The sequence below is a fragment of the Heliangelus exortis genome, chromosome Z (assembly GCF_036169615.1).
Source record: "Heliangelus exortis chromosome Z, bHelExo1.hap1, whole genome shotgun sequence".
Classification (NCBI taxonomy): domain Eukaryota; kingdom Metazoa; phylum Chordata; class Aves; order Apodiformes; family Trochilidae; genus Heliangelus; species Heliangelus exortis.
Window position 1 is genome coordinate 47,926,595 of NC_092454.1, and position 17,253 is coordinate 47,943,847.

At 43.7% G+C, this 17,253-nt stretch overlaps 1 protein-coding gene across 14 annotated transcripts in view; it reads left to right on the forward strand.

The window, feature by feature from the left end:
• Window positions 1-17,253, forward strand: part of KANK1 (KN motif and ankyrin repeat domains 1) — a 124,012-nt gene that overhangs the window by 91,000 nt on the left and 15,759 nt on the right. For 12 of the 14 annotated variants that reach the window (XM_071731515.1, XM_071731516.1, XM_071731517.1 and 9 more), the window contains one exon: window positions 6,114-8,765. In XM_071731515.1, coding sequence (XP_071587616.1) covers window positions 6,114-8,765 — 2,652 coding nt within the window. Of the gene's footprint in view, window positions 1-5,048; window positions 5,133-5,296; window positions 5,710-6,113; window positions 8,766-17,253 lie in introns of those variants that run through there. The other 2 variants (XM_071731514.1, XM_071731526.1) reach the window with 2 other exon arrangements.

Below are 17,253 nucleotides of genomic sequence, written 5' to 3' on the forward strand. Positions count from 1 at the left end.
AAAAAAAAATTAGCTGTGGTTATAACATTCAGACACATACTTTGTAGGTGTCTCTTTTTTCCCATATCAAATAAAACCTTTAATACTGTAAAAAAGTGTAACATGACCTTGAAAGACACCCTCCTAATACCAAAAAGGCTATTCACTCTATATGTATTTTTATATGCCTTTGGGTAGCAGGTTGGTGAGCATTCTGAGCATTTTCTGTGTGATACCAAAATGTTCTGCTTATTGTAACTATAAACAGTTGTCAGCATGCAGCAAAGGGAGACGAATAAGTAAAAAAAAGCAGAGGGTATTCTACAAAGTTAAGAAATGGTTTTGCAGCTTAGGAATTCACTCTTCAGGAGGAGGTAACAGTGGGACTAGTGCGTCCATCTGATCACCAACACCAAGGTGAAAGTGGGCTCGCTTTTGCTATAATGCTATACAATTGCAATTTTTATTAAGTTTTTATTATAATGATAATGCTAGTATAATGCTAAGCAACTAAGATTTTTTGAGTTCAGAGGAACATAACAGTGTGAGAAACTGTTTTCACTGTGCATTGATCAAGTCAATGAAAGAGACCAGTTAATTCAGTGGAAAGACTTTTAATGGCATCTGCATAGTGGGTGTGATTGTTTTGAGTTTTTCTTCCATTTCTGTAGTGGTCCTATTTGCCAGAAAGAGCAGGGTATTAAGACAGCAGATCCATTCTTAAAATGCCACCTTTTACCCATGTGGTGTGGTAAATTAGGCATCATAGCCCAGTGCCCTCGTGTTAGTGTTCACAGTGCAATTAAAACACAGTGATCCTCTGAACCATCTTTCTTCAGCTTTACTGCTGCTTATGTTCATTGATTTAAGATGGTGTCCTTAATTCACCTCTGTGAATTCTGTGAAGTGAATTTGCCACCACAAATATCTGAGCTGAAGCTTGTACATCTTGAAATAGAAACATATGTATTATGCAGTGTTGTAGCTTTAGTCCTTCTCTCTTATTATTATCAGGGAAGTTGCTAACCCCCGTTTTTTTATTACAACCCCCAATTCAAAGTACTGAGTATTTAGATGTAAGATTTAAAAGTCAGCTTTCCAGCTGGGGTATTGAAAACGTAATTTTACATAGTAATCTGAAAACCATATAAATTTTTTTTTTTTTTTCAAGACTAGGTTTGCAGCAAATATTTTACACTGGTGATTTATTTTGTCAGTAAAACATGCAGTAATGGAATTCCTCTATAACCGGAGAATCCTGCTGGATTTCGGTATGGACCGTAGTACCCCATACCCTAGAGCTGCAAGTGCCTCAGCAGTTAATTCCTATTTGCTCCAGGCATAGCTGTAGCTGAGCAATAGCAAATTACCCTGGTAATTTCATGCATCTTCTGTATATTGATCACCAAAAGAAAGGTGATCATATGACTGTGCTGCAAGGCTTAGGTCTATTTTCCAAATGCTTTTGTTGTTGTTGTTAGCTTGCATACAAATCCTAACAACTGAAAAGCATAATGAAAGAAAAAAGTTAATTATTCCAGTCAGCTTTTTCTTCTCAAGCTAGTGCTCATTCTCATGTGTTTTGGGCCTTTTCCAGGATATGAGGCTGATATTTACATAGGCTTAAGAGCAGAAAAAGAAAGGAACAAAATTAGTACCGGGGTGAGAGGAGAAGGGGAAAAGCATGGATATCTTATCTGTTGCTGTAAAGAATCAAAAAGTCAGAACTCTTTTTTTTATCTCCTTTTTTCCTGCCCCAGATAACCTTTCAAACTGAAGCTGAGCATATGTAAGTCCTGGTTGACTCCAGTTATTGCAGCTATTGTCTATGTATTTTTCTCTGCAGCATTCTTCATGAATTGTCTTATGCCATAACTCTGTAAGGAGACTCTGTTATTCGTAACATTATTTCAGTGGAAAAGATTTCTTCAATAGCAGTCAGATCCAAGCTAAAAATTCCTTAGAGCAGATGGGAAGAGAAGGCTTTAGATGTGATGTCTGTGTTTTTCAAAGCACCTTAGACGTTCAGCTTCAGAAATTAAAATTCAGTTGTTTCTCTGTGCTCTTTCTGGACCCTCTAAGGTCATTGTACAATTAAGTTTTCCTAGCTTACAGGAAAACTCTTTGTCTGCCCATTCACACAAACATTTCACTGCTTTTTCTCCGTCAGAAGACTTGAAGCACATCAGCTACATCATCTACTGTTTTCCAGTTCTCCTGGTCTAGAAGCAGACATGATTAGTGTGGACTCTGGTAGGGGTGACTCAATATTTTAACATACTGATGTTCTTGTGTACTGCACTGGATAGGATATAATTTAATGGAAGTTGGCAAGACTGGAGTGTTTGGCCAGAGCCAGTCCCAGCAGCGCAGGAGGTGAGAATTCAAGAGTGCATTTTTGAAGCGCTGCTTGTGTCCTGCCTGTGGTTGTCCTGCAGCAGGGAGAGGAAGATTAAGTCTTTGCATACTTCTGGAGAAAGCCATTAATAACACTGCCACAATGAGGCCTCTGTGCTTCACAGTGTTCTGCTTCACAGGTGCTGGCCTAAAAGCATGATGTATTTGTGTCTTGTTGCATTTAAAACATTTCAGAATAAACCAGGAGGATCTGCAGCATTTTCACAGACGTGTATGTATGTCTGCTTCAGTGTAACACAATGAGATGATTAATGTTTACCTGAGCTACTGTAGAGTCTGGGGTATAGTTATAATTTTACCAGTCCCCATGGATGAGACAAGACACCTAACAACAGTGTTTGTGTTTGTATTTGCTGCAATGCTTCCATGTGTGTTGGGGGTGAATAGGGTAGGAATTTCTTCAAGGGTCTGGCAAGAAGGCTTGCTTTTCTAGCTAAAGGACAAATAGATACAGCTTCCTCTAAGGTTAATTTGAGGTACCTGCTTGTGTAGCACTTGGTACTTGCCCACCAAAGTGAGGCATCAAGGGCATCGATGCTTCATCCAGGACCCATGGGCTGTGAAGAAGGAAGAAGGGCTATACCCTTATCAGGTGTTTATTTTTTTTAATTATAATTATTTTTTCTTTTGGACCCAACACAATTATTTTTATTGCTTGAAAAGAGCCATCCATTTTGCTTTGTTTGATATTTAACAGGCACACCCATTTTGGTTCTTTCTCTGAGACAGCAAAATGCACAAAGGCTTGGTGCAGCTCCTGCAGGCTGCATCAGTGTTGTGTTGTGGTTGGTGGGTTGCATGCCTGATCCTCATTTGTCTTAACATATCAAAAAATGTTTCCAGAGATCAACTCATAATACTGGGACTGTGTTGGTGGTGTGCTCACTGTTATTTTAAGGAGAAGTAGTAGGCAGTCAGCTTCACACAGTCTTACGCTCATGGAGTGGCAGATATGAGCTGTGTCCTGGCAGTACTGCCTGATTAAGCTGAGGACCAAAGGAACTTTATTTGAAGCAATGAGGTGCCTGCATGTGTTTTGGAGATGTTTAGCAAGGGATTCAATGTCAGTGTGATCATGCTTTTATTAGTATTTTTTTTTATAGGTTTCTCATACCACGCCATGAAGAAAACGTATCTGAGATTTCATTCTGGCTCTTGTGAATTCACATGAGATTTGCATGTCTTTTTAGAGGCTTTATTAATGAATGCTTTTCCTAAAGATGCATTACTTATTAAGCAGAGGAAAGGAACTGGGAAAAATATGAGAATAGATAAAATGAATGGAGCTTGAAGTTTCGTGAGCTGGGTGAACTAACTAGAAACAAGCCTGGGATGAGGGGTGAGACTATAAGGAGATTTTGAGCTAGAACTGGTGGGCAAAGCAAATGAAAGAAAGTAAAGAAAAAGGGTGAGAAATCCAAGGCATGGGAAGAAGACTGGGAGACCAGTAGACTACAGGGGACAAACCTAGAGGGCAGACAGGTAGTAACAGTGACCAGCCCATGGTGAGGAGCTGTAGGGTGTGGAAAGGACAGTTTTCTGTCTGTAGGGAATGCAGCCAAGATGAGAATCTGGGAACAGAGCACTGAGTCTGGGAAGGAAGAGGAGTCATTCAGAGAGTATGCCCTGTCTCATTCTCTCCCTGTTAGTGGGAGTCCTGGAGGTTTTTTCTCTGCCTGACATTGAGACTGTCCTGCTGGAAGGAGCTGTGTGTGCCCAATGTGCATAAAGTATGTGGGTATGCATGTATTTTTGCTTCCACTCCCGTATTTAGATGGCTATTTTGAGTGCATCTGTAAGTAAATACCACAGCATACTGAGACTCTGGTCTTTCAGCAGAAACAACATGTCATCTGGGAGTGGTGGTGGTTTCGTCCACTGAACGGTCTGTCCACACTACAGGACCTACATAGCAATGCGCTCGGGTCAGCCCTGCTTCTGTGGCTCTCCCATGTGCCTGTGTCTGTGTCTCCATCTTATTCTTTTATTCTTTCACCGTGCGGGGGAGGATACGTTTTCCCTGCAGCAGCATCCTCCTGTCTACCGCTCGAGGTGTCCTGTGGCAGCCAAAAGCGTAGATGATCGCCGTGAAAGCAGTTACACTGTCTGTAGACAAGGATTTTCTTAAGCATGCTAAGGAAACTGGAAAAACAGGAGCTTTTCCTCCCCCCCCCTCCCCTTCTCCTAAGCCTTTTTTAGTACAACATTAAGTCACTTCCTGCAGTTGCCGTAAATCGCGAGTTTCTGTCTTTTTTTTTTTTTTTTTTTTTTTTTTTTTTTTTTTTTTTTGCTTTGCTTTGCTTTGCTTTGCTTTGCTTTGCTTTCTTTTTTCTCTCCGTCACACCTCCCGAGGCGTATATTCCTTTAAGAGGACGCGGTTTCCAATCCTCCCCTTTTAAAAAACCAAACACCCAACTCCGCTTCCAGCTTCGGTAGCAGGCTGCTGCGCCCCGTGGGGCGGGCGTGGGCTGGGCGTGCCCGGCGGCGTGGGGCGTGAGGCGGGAACCGCACCTCGGGCGGGGCGGGACGGGGCGGGCGGGGGCACCGGCGGGACGGGCGGAGCTCGGCGGCGGAGCCAGCGTGCGGGGCTGCGCCGGGGGGCGGCCTCTTCCTTATGGGGAGAAGGAGGGAGCCGGGAGGGAGGCTGGGCTTTGGCGTGTGACACATGAAGTTGGGACGGCCGTACGTGGCTGGAAAATCTGCTGGATGGGGGCAGAGGCGTGTGGCTAATTCAGGTAACCAGAGAGCCGGCCTCGGTTATTCCTCCAGCTCATAGCTTGCAACAGTTGTTTTTTCTTTTTTTCTCTTTCTCTCTCTCTCTTTTTTTTTCTCTTCTTTTTTCAAGCGGGATAGGGGTGATCAGGTTGTAATGACAGTGCTGCGTATATAAATACTCAGCCTAAGAAAGCCCAGCAGATCTGGTGAAGGTTTATTTGGATTGCTTTGGGGACAGGTGGGGAGTCCTGTGCCTGGAGGGCAGACAGGTTTTCCTCCCATGCAAGGTGATGGTCTCCATTAGCAGTGGGATTTGGTGCCCTGCTGGAAGAGGGATCCTGCTGCCTGCCTGTCTTGTTGCTGGGGTCTTTGTGCAGTTTAAAATGAAAGAGGCAGAGGCGTTGGTGGAAGTAATGTGAGCTGAGGTGAGAGCGAACTGGTATTGCAGCTCCTGCGGCAGCAGTTCCCAAAGCCATAAAACAGCTGCAGATCTCTGTAAAGTGTGATGGCATCAGTTGCATAAGGAGCAGGGTCAGAATTCCCACTGCCTGCTCAAACGCACCCGCTAGAGAAGTTGGTCTCCGGGTGATTCGTGTGGTACATTGTAATCCCGTGGTCTTTACGAGACGGCAAAGTGTGTGTGAAAGCGTGGTGTGACACAGGAAGACGGGAGGGACTGGGGGAAGGACAGCTTTGAGCTACTGGCAGTGCCACTTCTGTGCCCCTTTGTTAGCAGGCGTTATCTGTGTGTATGCGTGTCTACACATTTATGTGGTTGTGTGCTTCTCAGCATTTGAAAACCTACTGATTAACTTTTTAAAAGTTAATCGGGATTTAGTGTTGAGGGTCAGTCAGCGGAAAGCTGGTCTGCCCACTGAGCTGCAGCAGCAGTTTCTGCCTCTGGCATGCTGTGAGTGCCCATCTCTCTGCGCTTGTGTTTCAGTGGGTACTTTACTGAGACAGTTTCTTTTCCAATGCTGATTTTGTGTCTTCTTTTGCAGAAAAAGAGGAAGCTGTTATAAATGGAGAAGGTGAGAAAGGACGGAAAGACCCCTATTTCGTGGAAACACCTTATGGCTACCAGCTAGACTTGGATTTTCTGAAGTACGTGGATGATATACAAAAGGGGAATACCATTAAGAAACTGAACATTGGAAAGAAGAGGAAAATCATACCAGCCTTGGCACATACCAAGAACTCTGGTGGCCGGTGCAGTGGCTGGACCTCCACAGAGTCTCTCTCTTCATCAAACAGTGATGAGAACAAGCAGTCTTGTTTGGCAGCAAGGAGTCAAGTAACCTTATCTGTCACTGCAAGACCCTTGGTCTCTTTTGAAGCATCTCCTTCCTACTTAACTGTCCCTGAGAGTAAGCAGCTTCCTCCTCTCTCTCCCCAGCCTCCTCGGCACAACCTCCATGTAACAAAAACCCTCATGGAAACACGGAGGCGACTTGAGCAGGAGAGGATGATGCAAGTCACAGCTGGAGATGTCCGCAGGCCCAGGCTTTCTAGCTTTGGAGGCATGGGCTCCACGAGCTCCCTCCCCTCTTTTGTGGGATCCAGCGGGTTTGGACACATGTCTCAGCATCTGCAGAATGGATATCAGGGGAACGGTGACTATGGTGCCTGCCTCAGCTCCTCCTTGGGCAGTTCTATTCGTCATAGCCCCATGAGCTCAGGAATATCCACACCAGTGACCAATGTGAGCCCAGTGCATCTGCAGCACATCAGGGAGCAAATGGCAGTTGCCCTCAAGCGTCTCAAGGAGCTCGAGGAGCAAGTCAAGACCATTCCTGTGCTACAAGTCAAAATTTCAGTGTTGCAGGAAGAGAAGAGGCACATGATGGCCGAACTCAAAAACCAGAGGAAAGCCACTCAAAATGACATGTACGGTTTCAGGAAGAGATCCTACAGTGCGGGAAATGCAGAGCAGTGGGAACACATATCTCAGGTGAGAAGGGGTGGAGAACTGTATATAGACTGTGAGGAAGAGGTGGAGAGCATGGAGCAGAGCTCCCAGAGGATAGAGGAGTTCAGGCAGCTGACTGCTGAGATGCAAGCCTTGGAGAAAAAAATCCAGGACAGCAACTACGAAAGTCCAGCAAACCTTCGAGTGAACAGAGAAAGCCTGACAAAAAAAGCCCGATCTGTTGCGGTCGGTGCTGATGAGAACATGAACGATGTGGTTATATACAACAGATCTGCGAGGCAACACAAAGAAGTATCTGTGGGGACAGAGAAAGAAATGAGAGAGTCTGGGGTTGGGGTTACAGAGGCCATGCTTGGCTTGTCTACAGAGGTTGAGAAAGAGATAGAGCTTCAACAGCAGACCATTGAAGCCCTTAAGGAGAAGATTTATAGACTAGAGGTTCAGTTAAAGGAAACAACCCATGACAGGGAGATGACCAAATTAAAACAGGAGCTGCAGGCAGCTGGATCCAGGAAAAAAATGGATAAAGCTATGATGGCTCAGCCCTGTGTCGTCAGCAAGATGGTGGAGGCAGTGGTACAAATGAGAGACCAAATGGTGGGAAACCATGTGGACATTGCTGATTCATCAGTGGGAAACCACCTGCAGACCAGCAGCATCGGCATCTCCTGCAGACCCACCATGCAGAGTGTGGCTGTGGGCCCCGAGGTGCTGATGAGCCAGTGGCTGGTGAAGGAGAGAGCCGAGGTGCGAGAGCAGGGCACGGGGAGGTCAGCTGAGCTGTGTGAGAAGGCAGTGGGCACACAGACAAGCGTCTGTGAGGCAGGCATCAACACGGAGGAGCTGGCAGGCGTGCCAAGTCCCCTCCTGACAGCACGTCTGGTTGGAGCAGTGAGGTCTGTGGGCTGTGGGGATTGCTCAGTGGATGTGGTGGTTTGCACCCCCAAGGAGCACGTGTCCCGTGAAACAGCCACAGAGGCTGTGGCCAGGGCAGAGGCAACAGTGATGGCCGTGCCTTCTACAGCAAGCCAGCAAACCAGCACTGCTTTGGAGATGGTGAGCCAGGGCACCAGCACAGAGATGGCTTCCTTGGTGGACTGCTGCACAAACACTTCTCTGAGTGTTTGTGATAAACAGACCAACACAGAGAGTTTGGAGATGAGAAGCGTGGCAGTAGGAGATGGCCGGGTGAAGGACATCAACGCCTCCGCTAAAACGCGTTCTGTTGGGGTGGGCACCTTGCTCTCGAGCCACCCTGGCTTTGAAAAGCCCTCTGCAACAAAAACCAAAGACTGTGGTGTTGGGCAGATTAATGTTCATGAGAACTACCTGGTTGGCCTTAAAATGAGGAGCATTGCCTGCGGACCCCCTCCATTGCCAGTTGTGCCAGCTGGCACCAGGAGCATCGGTGTTGGTGGAGAGTCGGTGTGTGAGCCCATGAGTGGTCTTTTGGAAAGCCCTCTGCCTCCACCTGAGCTGAGAACAGGCTTGGATCATTACATTGAGCGTGTTCAGAAGCTGCTGCAGGAACAGCAGATGCTGCTTGCTGAAAATTACAGTGAATTGGCAGAAGCCTTTGGGGAGCCCCACTCCCAGATTGGGTCTCTCAATTCGCAGCTCATCAGCACCCTCACCTCCATCAACTCTGTCATGAAATATGCCAGCACAGAGGAGCTGAGGAGCCTGGACCTGCAGAAGCAGTGCATGGAAAGAAGCACATCAGGTAAACCCAGCATCCAGGCGTGTGTTTTGTCCACTCCTTGCCAGAGCTGCAGGTCAGACACCTGCTGGGCTCTTGCTTGAAAGGAAAGCATATAATCCTCCCTGATTACATGTGTACATAGCATTGTTGCTGGATGTACTGGTTGAGTATTCTCTCCAGTCCACCACTGGTAAAGTAGAGGTTGTTTCATTTTTTCTAGTGCAGCAGATTCTGAAGGACCTGATGATGATGGCCATGCAGGAAAGGTATCTAGAATTATGCAGGGTGTGACTGCTATGCAAGGTGTTGACTCCATTTTCTAACTCAATGTGAGGTTAATGCCTGTGCACTTGGAAATTTCTCCCTTAAACTTAGCATGCAGTTTTGATAAAAACAATAGTTTCAGATCTGTCAGAGTTAAGAGTCATATTGAATATCTGTATTGAGCTGGCTTATTTCCACAGACATTCCCAATGATTTTGTAGTGTTTCTTCCATTGTCTTTGTTCCTTCTTCCTCTCAGCCAGAGAGCTGTGGGATGCTTTCCCCATTCCAGAAGGGCAGATTGCTTTGTATTAGGCAGCTCCAGAGCACTTCACACAATCCACAATCTTGCATCCCTAGTGTTCTAATAACTGTTCTAATCCCTAATTACAGCCTCATATTTGAAAGGCATAAATTGTAATTACTGCTGGAGGTTTTGGTGATGCTCAGGAAAGGCAAGAATTGAGATTTAAATACACATTGCATTTTATTTATTAAATTTTAAATCTTTACAATTAATTTGAGGGATTTATTTATTCCCCAGGGTGAAGTTGCTTACCTTCCTTTAATTATTATTTTTGGGTGTCTAATAGTTTAAAACTTACCCATTTTTTTCTAATACCTTGTAGATGAATCCAACCACATTAATAGCAAATTTATAAACATTAGCTTAGTGGAAACTGTATGTAATGCCTAGCAGTGACTAGTCTTCTTGGGCCTGCCATGCAGTCACTGAAACAAGAGGATAAGGAAATAGGGAGAAACTTATGCAAATTCCTCTGTATCAAAAATCCTGAGTAAATAACATTTAATGTCAGCATAATGTTGGCTAATGCACTTCTACCTAAAGCTCTCAGAGCTTATTTACTGTCTTAAAATTTACCTGTTTTTGTTAAAAGGCAGTTTGGTAAATATGACTTTTCTAATGTTCATGCACTAAAAGGAGCAATCCATTAAATGAATTGAAGTAAAAATTTTAGCTTCCCATAGTAAAGCAATAGGCAGGGTTTATGTAGAGGTAAAGAAAACACATGATACCCCCTTCTGCACACATGCAATGTGATATTATTAACTTTCTGCTATGCACTTTGTATTTTTGGCTTCTTACAAGCAGTCATACTGTAATAGTAAGAGCATCTAACAGAGACCAGAAGTGTCTGCAAAAAGAGTGAGCTAGCTTTGTTACTAGCTGTACATCCTCAATTCTTTCCCTTGCTTTTACTGCGTGGTATCGAATGCACTTGTCCAGAGACTTTAAAGTATTTAGACACAGGTGGAGCAATGGATCGTATTTTCTTGATCATGTTCTCACTCAGATTCAGATTTCACATTCTTGATAAAATTATTCTGGAATAATTTTATTTTAGCTTGTAATGCCATTATCTTAGCTACGTATTCTGAGAGTAAAATATGTCTATTTTTAGTCCCTTTTTAGTCCCTGGTGAGAACTACCATGCCAGGACTGCATGCATAAATGAAGCTCTGGGCTATAACAGTTTAGACCCATGGAGAATTGGAGTGAGAAGGAGGTTATAAGCCTGAAATGTTTCTCTTCTCTCTCTATTTTGAAAGTATTGTCTTTTTCTGTATTTATCAGCTGTTCCTGCTGCCTGTTCCTATGATTTGTTATCTTACTTCTTCCTGAAGAAGGATTTTTGCAAAATGAAGCACTAACTTAAATAATTGTGTGAGCACTGGAGCTGACAGCCTTTCCCCCCCCCCCCCCCCCCCCAAGTGTATCAGTAGCTCATGTTAGCTTATGGCCTCTTCATTAGTCTTTCCTCACATTTATGTCTTTTGAATGCAGCTTTTCAGGTGTCTTGTGTGTGAAATCAGCCAGCACCCTTTCTCCAAGCATGGCATCTCTGCCTGATTCTTTAAAACTTTTATATATATCTGAAAGTCCTTCAGAGCACTGAGTACTCTAGTCTGATTTGGTTAAAATCAGCAATTAGCTTTAAGTTATTTTAATAAGCATGACCTTGTAAGTCTCCGTTTCTTAGAAAAATGGGCTGAAAATAGAGGCAGAATCGTCTGGTTTCAGATTTGCAGCAGTAGTGTTGTCTTTAATATTTTATTCAAAGAGCATCCTTATGAAGTGCCTCTTAGAGACCCTTTTAGGGCCGTTAGAGGCCCTTTTAGGGCAAAAATACCTGAGCTGGCTTTGAGGCGTGTGATTTGGGTACCAGTTTGCCATGTTAAAGGTGTGCCAGTCCATACTGCTTCTGATCCCTGAGGGAGCACATCAGTCAAATTCTCAGCTTGACAGACTTTTTTCCCTGCTAGTGCTGGGAAGATGGGGGTTTGCTGCGGGATTTTTTGCCATCTGCAGCCCCTGACACAGCTTGTGGCAGGCATTGGAGACACAGGTATGAGAGCTGGAGCCTGCTGAGTGGGCTGGGGGCTGGCTCTTCAGTTGGCATCCTTAGATGCAAGCCAGGTGGGCCTCTGAGATGATCTCTGAACCAGATCTATTAGCAGGATATTGCTTGCTGCAAAATAAACACCCTCACTTCTGTTACTAAGCAACTCATATTTACACATGCACTGCCTTTCATAAGCTGTAGTGATGTAAAAGAAATCAAACCCACTGGCCAGGGAAGCCAAATTTCACTCTTCAAAGTCATGTTAGCCAGCTTGGACACCCTATCAGTGTGCAGCGGAACTGTATGGACAGACCTGGACACTCACTGGTCCACACTCTTAAGCCAGAGAGCATATTGAAGGACTAAGAGACAACAGCATGCTCAGGTTCTTTGTTTATTGCCAAAGAACTTTTGGGAAGTTTCCAAAAGTTACATACAGGTGTGCCTGTGCTATGTTTTACAAAATATCAGCCAGAGGTCTCATATCACTTGTCAGAGTTTTAATTATACAGACTTTTCAGAGGTCTTATAGGTGGGTGTCTTTCACTGGCAAGGAGTTTGCAAGGTTGAGTTTAAAAACAGCTGCTCCACCATTGTCCTGAGAAATTGCCTAAGCATATTTGTCCTGAAAACATGTTTATTTTGCCTCAGTGATCTTTGGAATGTCAGTTTTATGATCTCTTTTGGAGCAATCCAGACCGCCCTCCCCAGTGGAAGCATTACACTAGTCATGGTGTAAAGGCAACTTCTTGAATTAAGACTTCAGGGAGTGAAAGCAAGTAGGAAGCAAGTGGTGTTGGAAGGTCTCAGGGGTTAAGAAAACATGGCAAGCCATTAGGTGGGAAAACCTGTCAAGGTTTTAAATTCTAGCTTTCTCCCAGAACTGGCATGGCAGGCTGAGGGGGAAGACAGATGGTGGTATGAAAAGCAGCTGGTTGTCCAAAGCTGGTGTATAGGACTAGTGATGTATTATGGCCATGGTTCTCTCTCTCTCTGTCACCATTCATAATGCAAAATCAGTAGGGAATGGGAGAAAGGTGTTTTCTCTTTACAGCTCTTCCGTTTGATGAAGTTTGTACCCTTTTCTCTCAAAGACTGTGTAACTTGATGGATTAGTATCCTCTCTTCTGGCAACGTGGACCCCACTGGGGTGGTTCAAGACTTGAGGCTTGCCTAGGGCTCAAGAGCCAGCACTGCTCTGGGTGTCAGTGGGCCCTGCAAAGCTGTGGGCTGCTAAAAAATCTAGCATTGGTTGGCTACTTCCAGGCAACTGAATGAAGCCCTCAGCTTCAGCTCTGCCACAGATGTGTGCCTTAGTCACAAGGTTAAGTTTCTGTACGGATGTGCTTGTTTGTGTAACCAAGAGAATCCATCCATCTGTCTGCTGGGGAGAGGGTGGCTGACATACATTAAACGTTTTTAATATTCCCTGGAAGGTAGCACATGATGCAAATCAGTCACACAGATGGTCCCATCTGTATGCCAGATGATCACTGTTTATTCACATGTGCCTCTCTGGCATCTCAAAGAATACAGTGCCTCTGCATCTTTCATATGGTAGGTGGTATCCATTGAGCTGCTATGTGAATGTAACAACATATACAACTCAAAAAATAGTAGTGACCTCTATATTAGAAGGTGAGGCATTTAACAAGGTGGGGTTTTTTCTGCTTTAAATACCAGTCTGGTTATATCAGAAGAGGGACAGAGACCTGATCAGTACTTGTCCTATAATAAAGACGTTATTCAAGTGAAATTCTGTAAAACTTCTATAGAGATATTTGACGTACCTTTCTTGGTCATGTGTTAACTTACCATTACTATCATTGGAATATTTGCTGCTTTCATTCTATAGCAGAACTAGGTGGAATGCTTGAATTTGAATGCTGCTCTATTTATCTATTGTTTCTGCTTCAGTTAACAAAGACTATATGATATGCTGTAGTCTAAATAATTTTTTCTTTCAAATCTATCTCTGCTTAGAGTCAGGAGCTCCAGCCTGCTAGCCTGTCTGTTAGAGTGACTGATAAAAACCTCAGTGACCTCCTGGTGCTATGGTACAGGGACATGATGTTCAGGCACTGAGGTTCATTCAGAATTCAACTCCCATTATAACAGGCACATCTATGAATATTTAATGGCAGGAGATTCCCATTCTTCTAAGAAAGTGTTGTCGTATTTCAGCAACAATAAAGCATCAGCTGAGAAGGTCAACCTCTCATAAATGAGAAAGAAAGAAAAAAAAGCTCTGAGATGACCTTCCTGCTGTGCTCAGCACTGTGAGATGCTTTGATCCACCGCTCGTCAGGAAAATCAAAGATGGCTTTCACTGAGTTTCACACAAAGTTGTCTTGGAAAAGAGAACATTTTAAAAATAAGATTAGCTGCTTCACAGACGTGGGTTTTTTTAATTTTGTTTTTTAATTTTTTAATTTTTTAAAAATGTTTAAACTTACTAAATTAAAGGAATTGGTTTTGACCTCCAGTTTCAACAATGTGGCTTCACAGGTTAGTTTGGGGTTAGAAAGCAGCTTCTCAACACAAACAAAATGGTTAAAGCAAGAGTGAAAATGAAGTCGAGTTTGGTCTTGTAATCCCATTAAAGAAGCCATCCTGTCAGAAGGAGCATTTGCCCTGAAGCCTGGGTACCTGCAGGATTTACCTACACCTGGGCCCCAAGTGAACCTGGTTTCTGTTGGTTTATTATGTAAAAAGTTAGTATGTGGCAATATTTTGTCCTGAAATTTTAAATTCACTGATTTATAATGTGGAATGGTTCCAAAGTGCCTTTTAAAATGATACTACACTTAGTCTTCTGAAGGTAAACATTTATCAGGTGGATGAGTTAATTGCTGTAAATGTTTAAACGTAATGTATTTGCTCTTCACTGCCTTTTTATTTACCTTAGTAGAATGGGTGGTTTTCTTCAGTAGTTCTGACCAAATGGAAAGTGGTATAAAAATTATTTCCATGAAAAAAAAAATTTAATGATAAAGCAACAAGATTTAAGACTGATGGAGAAGACTTTATTCAACAGTTCAACAGTATAGAAGACTATACAACAAGTTCAGAGGGAGCTTACTGCTTCCCTGAAAAAATCATGCAGTGTGAAAGAGAACACTTCTTGGTGTATATATATGTTCAAGACTACATTTATGCACTGTCTTTAGTAGGGAGTGTATAAGTTGTATCATTGGCTGTTATAAACATGTGCAAGTAAATGCTTGCACTGATCAACAGGTTAAAAATAGAATCCCTGGGCAGATAGCATACAAGCAGCAAGCTCACACACTTTTTTTAGCTGAGAAGCCTGTGATGTGTCATGCAGAGAGCTAAGTTCATATCCTGATGGTAGATGGTTCCCTTGGCCTTATTTGCACTTCTCTTGTTTTCTGGTGTTACGAAAGTATTGTCAAGGTAAAAGGCCAGACTTGTATTATCACAGTTTCAGTAGAAATTCAAGGATAAATTTGCTGTTCAGAACTCAGTGGTCACGTTCCCTGTACCAGCTTTCAGTGTGACTACTCATACCCTCATCAATTGGAGGGAAGTTCTGCAGTTAGGAAAAGAAATAAAATGTTAATAATCAGATTTTATAGGTGATGGCATGGGTAGTCTGCTACTGATGCATAGTGGTTTTGCTGTCACCCTGGTTTAAATTGGAGATTTTCAAATGGAAGCAGAAGTGATTTAGGAGAGAGGAGTCCTTCTAAAAAAATTAAAACAGGAACTGTAATTCCCTCAGATCACTGGGGCTAAACCACTGAAGACACTTCACACCCTTGTTTCAGTCACTGAATTTGCTGAGAGTAGCTCTCTGCATAAGGACTTACCAACAGTTAGCATCTGTAAGTTTTTCAGTTTGTCTTATCATGTTTCTGCTTCCAAATTATTAGTGAGCTTTTCCTAGGTCCCTCTACAATATTGTAGTGTACATTTAGAAATTCCGAGCAGCTCTGTGCTGTGGTTAGCAGTGCTATTTCAGTACTTAGAAGCTTTTATCCAGTTTGCATTATTTGCCAGCAACACTAAACAAATGAGCAGGGTGGGTCTGCCTGAGTGGCTGTGCATGGAGGCAGTAGCAGGCTAAGTGCTGTGGGGGGGTGACAGGTTGCACTGAGGTGCTGTCCTTCAGGTTGGGCAGAACCTCTGCCCTGCCCTGCCCTGCACTAGCAAGTCCACCTGTGCCTGCAGGACATTCTGTGGTTGTTGCAGCTACCTTCAGGGGACTGTGATGCCTGGCAGAGGATGGAAAGACTTTTCAGCTGCAGTATATCCAGGCAGCTCCAGAGTCTTTGCATATCTCTGCTGCTTCAGAGCAGGTTTCCTCTTCCTTCTGTGTCCGTTGTGGTGAGGCTGGAGCAAAAGGGGTGACCTGGTAAAACCAGCTGGGACAGCTGCCACTATCTGCATCTGGAAGTGTTTGCTCCATTTGGCACTCTGTAATTGTAGTTTTCACTGCACTAAGCAAGCAGAGAGAGAGGTGGTTTCCTTGTTTTTCAGCCGCAGGAGTTTAAAAATCACTGGTTTTGGCTCGGTGCTTCATTGCCTTTGCATCACTCTTCTTGGCTGCCTGATGGGGGATGGCACTCACTGTCAGGAAGAGACCTGAGCAAAGCTGGTGGCTGCTGTGAAGCAAGGAGAGGTGGGGTGGCAAGGGCAGGACTTCCCTCTTGATTCCCACGGGTGCCTGTTTCATTCTGAGTGTGCAGACGGGTCTCTGGAGGCACAGGGAGTCTGGGGTAGCTGCAGCCTTCACCCCCACTTCCCTAAGAGGGCAGAAGTTTTTTTGGTTGTACCTGTAGTGACATGTCTGTCCATACCCTGTGGTTCCCCCTGTAGCTTGGAAAAACTGTAAGCAATGGTGGGAGTAGGTGGTAGGTCTCATTGCTGGAGCAGGCACCTTGGAAAAAGTGTGTGAGATGGGGCTAGGCTGGGAACTCGGGAGATTTGGGTGGGAATGAGAGCAAAGAGGAAAAAGCTGCTGGGAAGTGGCACCATTTGAAAAAATGAGCTTCATTATTTCCTTTTATGGGCAAAAAAAGTACTGAGGTGAGGCAAGAAGGGGGAAAGGCAGTCTAGCAGGAGCAGTAAAGATGTCAGCTGTATTTCTAAGAGTTAACATTTGGCCTTTACTGCATTATGTCAGCGTCTAGTGCGGTGCCACTCATCTATTTGAATGAGGAATCTGTGTGTTAATTCTTGAAAAATACAGAGTATTTACATACAAGTCATTGAAGCAAACTTTAAAAGAAAGACGTGATAGCGTTTAAAGTAAGTTAAACATTGTCTTTTTTTTCTTTTTTCTTGAAATGCTAGCAAGATCACTTATGGAAGAATGTGTGTGTAAAAAAACAAGTGTGCTCCACAAACAAAAAGCATTTGTGCGGCTTTGCTGAGCAGTTGTAATAGCACAGCTGGAGGAACTTCACAGGAATCTGTAAAAGTGTGTGAATAATTAGCACAGCCTTTTAAGCACACTAAGGGGAAAAAATTAATAGATGCCAGCAAATCAGAAAAAAATAAAAGCGTAACCCAAACATTTGGAATTTTATTTAAATACAACTATTATTACAGTACAATCCTGTCAAAAAAGCAACCAATGAACCAAAAAAAAAACAAACTCCAAAATGCAGTGGGTGGTACTTTATTGCAGTTGTGTCAGTAAGTGGGTAAAATGTATAACCTTACAAATTAGTGGAATGCTGGTAGAAAGCAAAGTTTCCTTTAAATTTTCAGCTTTCATGGAAAATGCCATTTCTTTTTAAAAAGTAAGATTAAAAGGGCACTGCTCTTGCAGAAGGAACCTGGAGAGCACTTGAACACACTCTTCAGGCATGCCAGCAAGGAGCAGCTTGGCAAATCTGCCCTGAGCCAGAG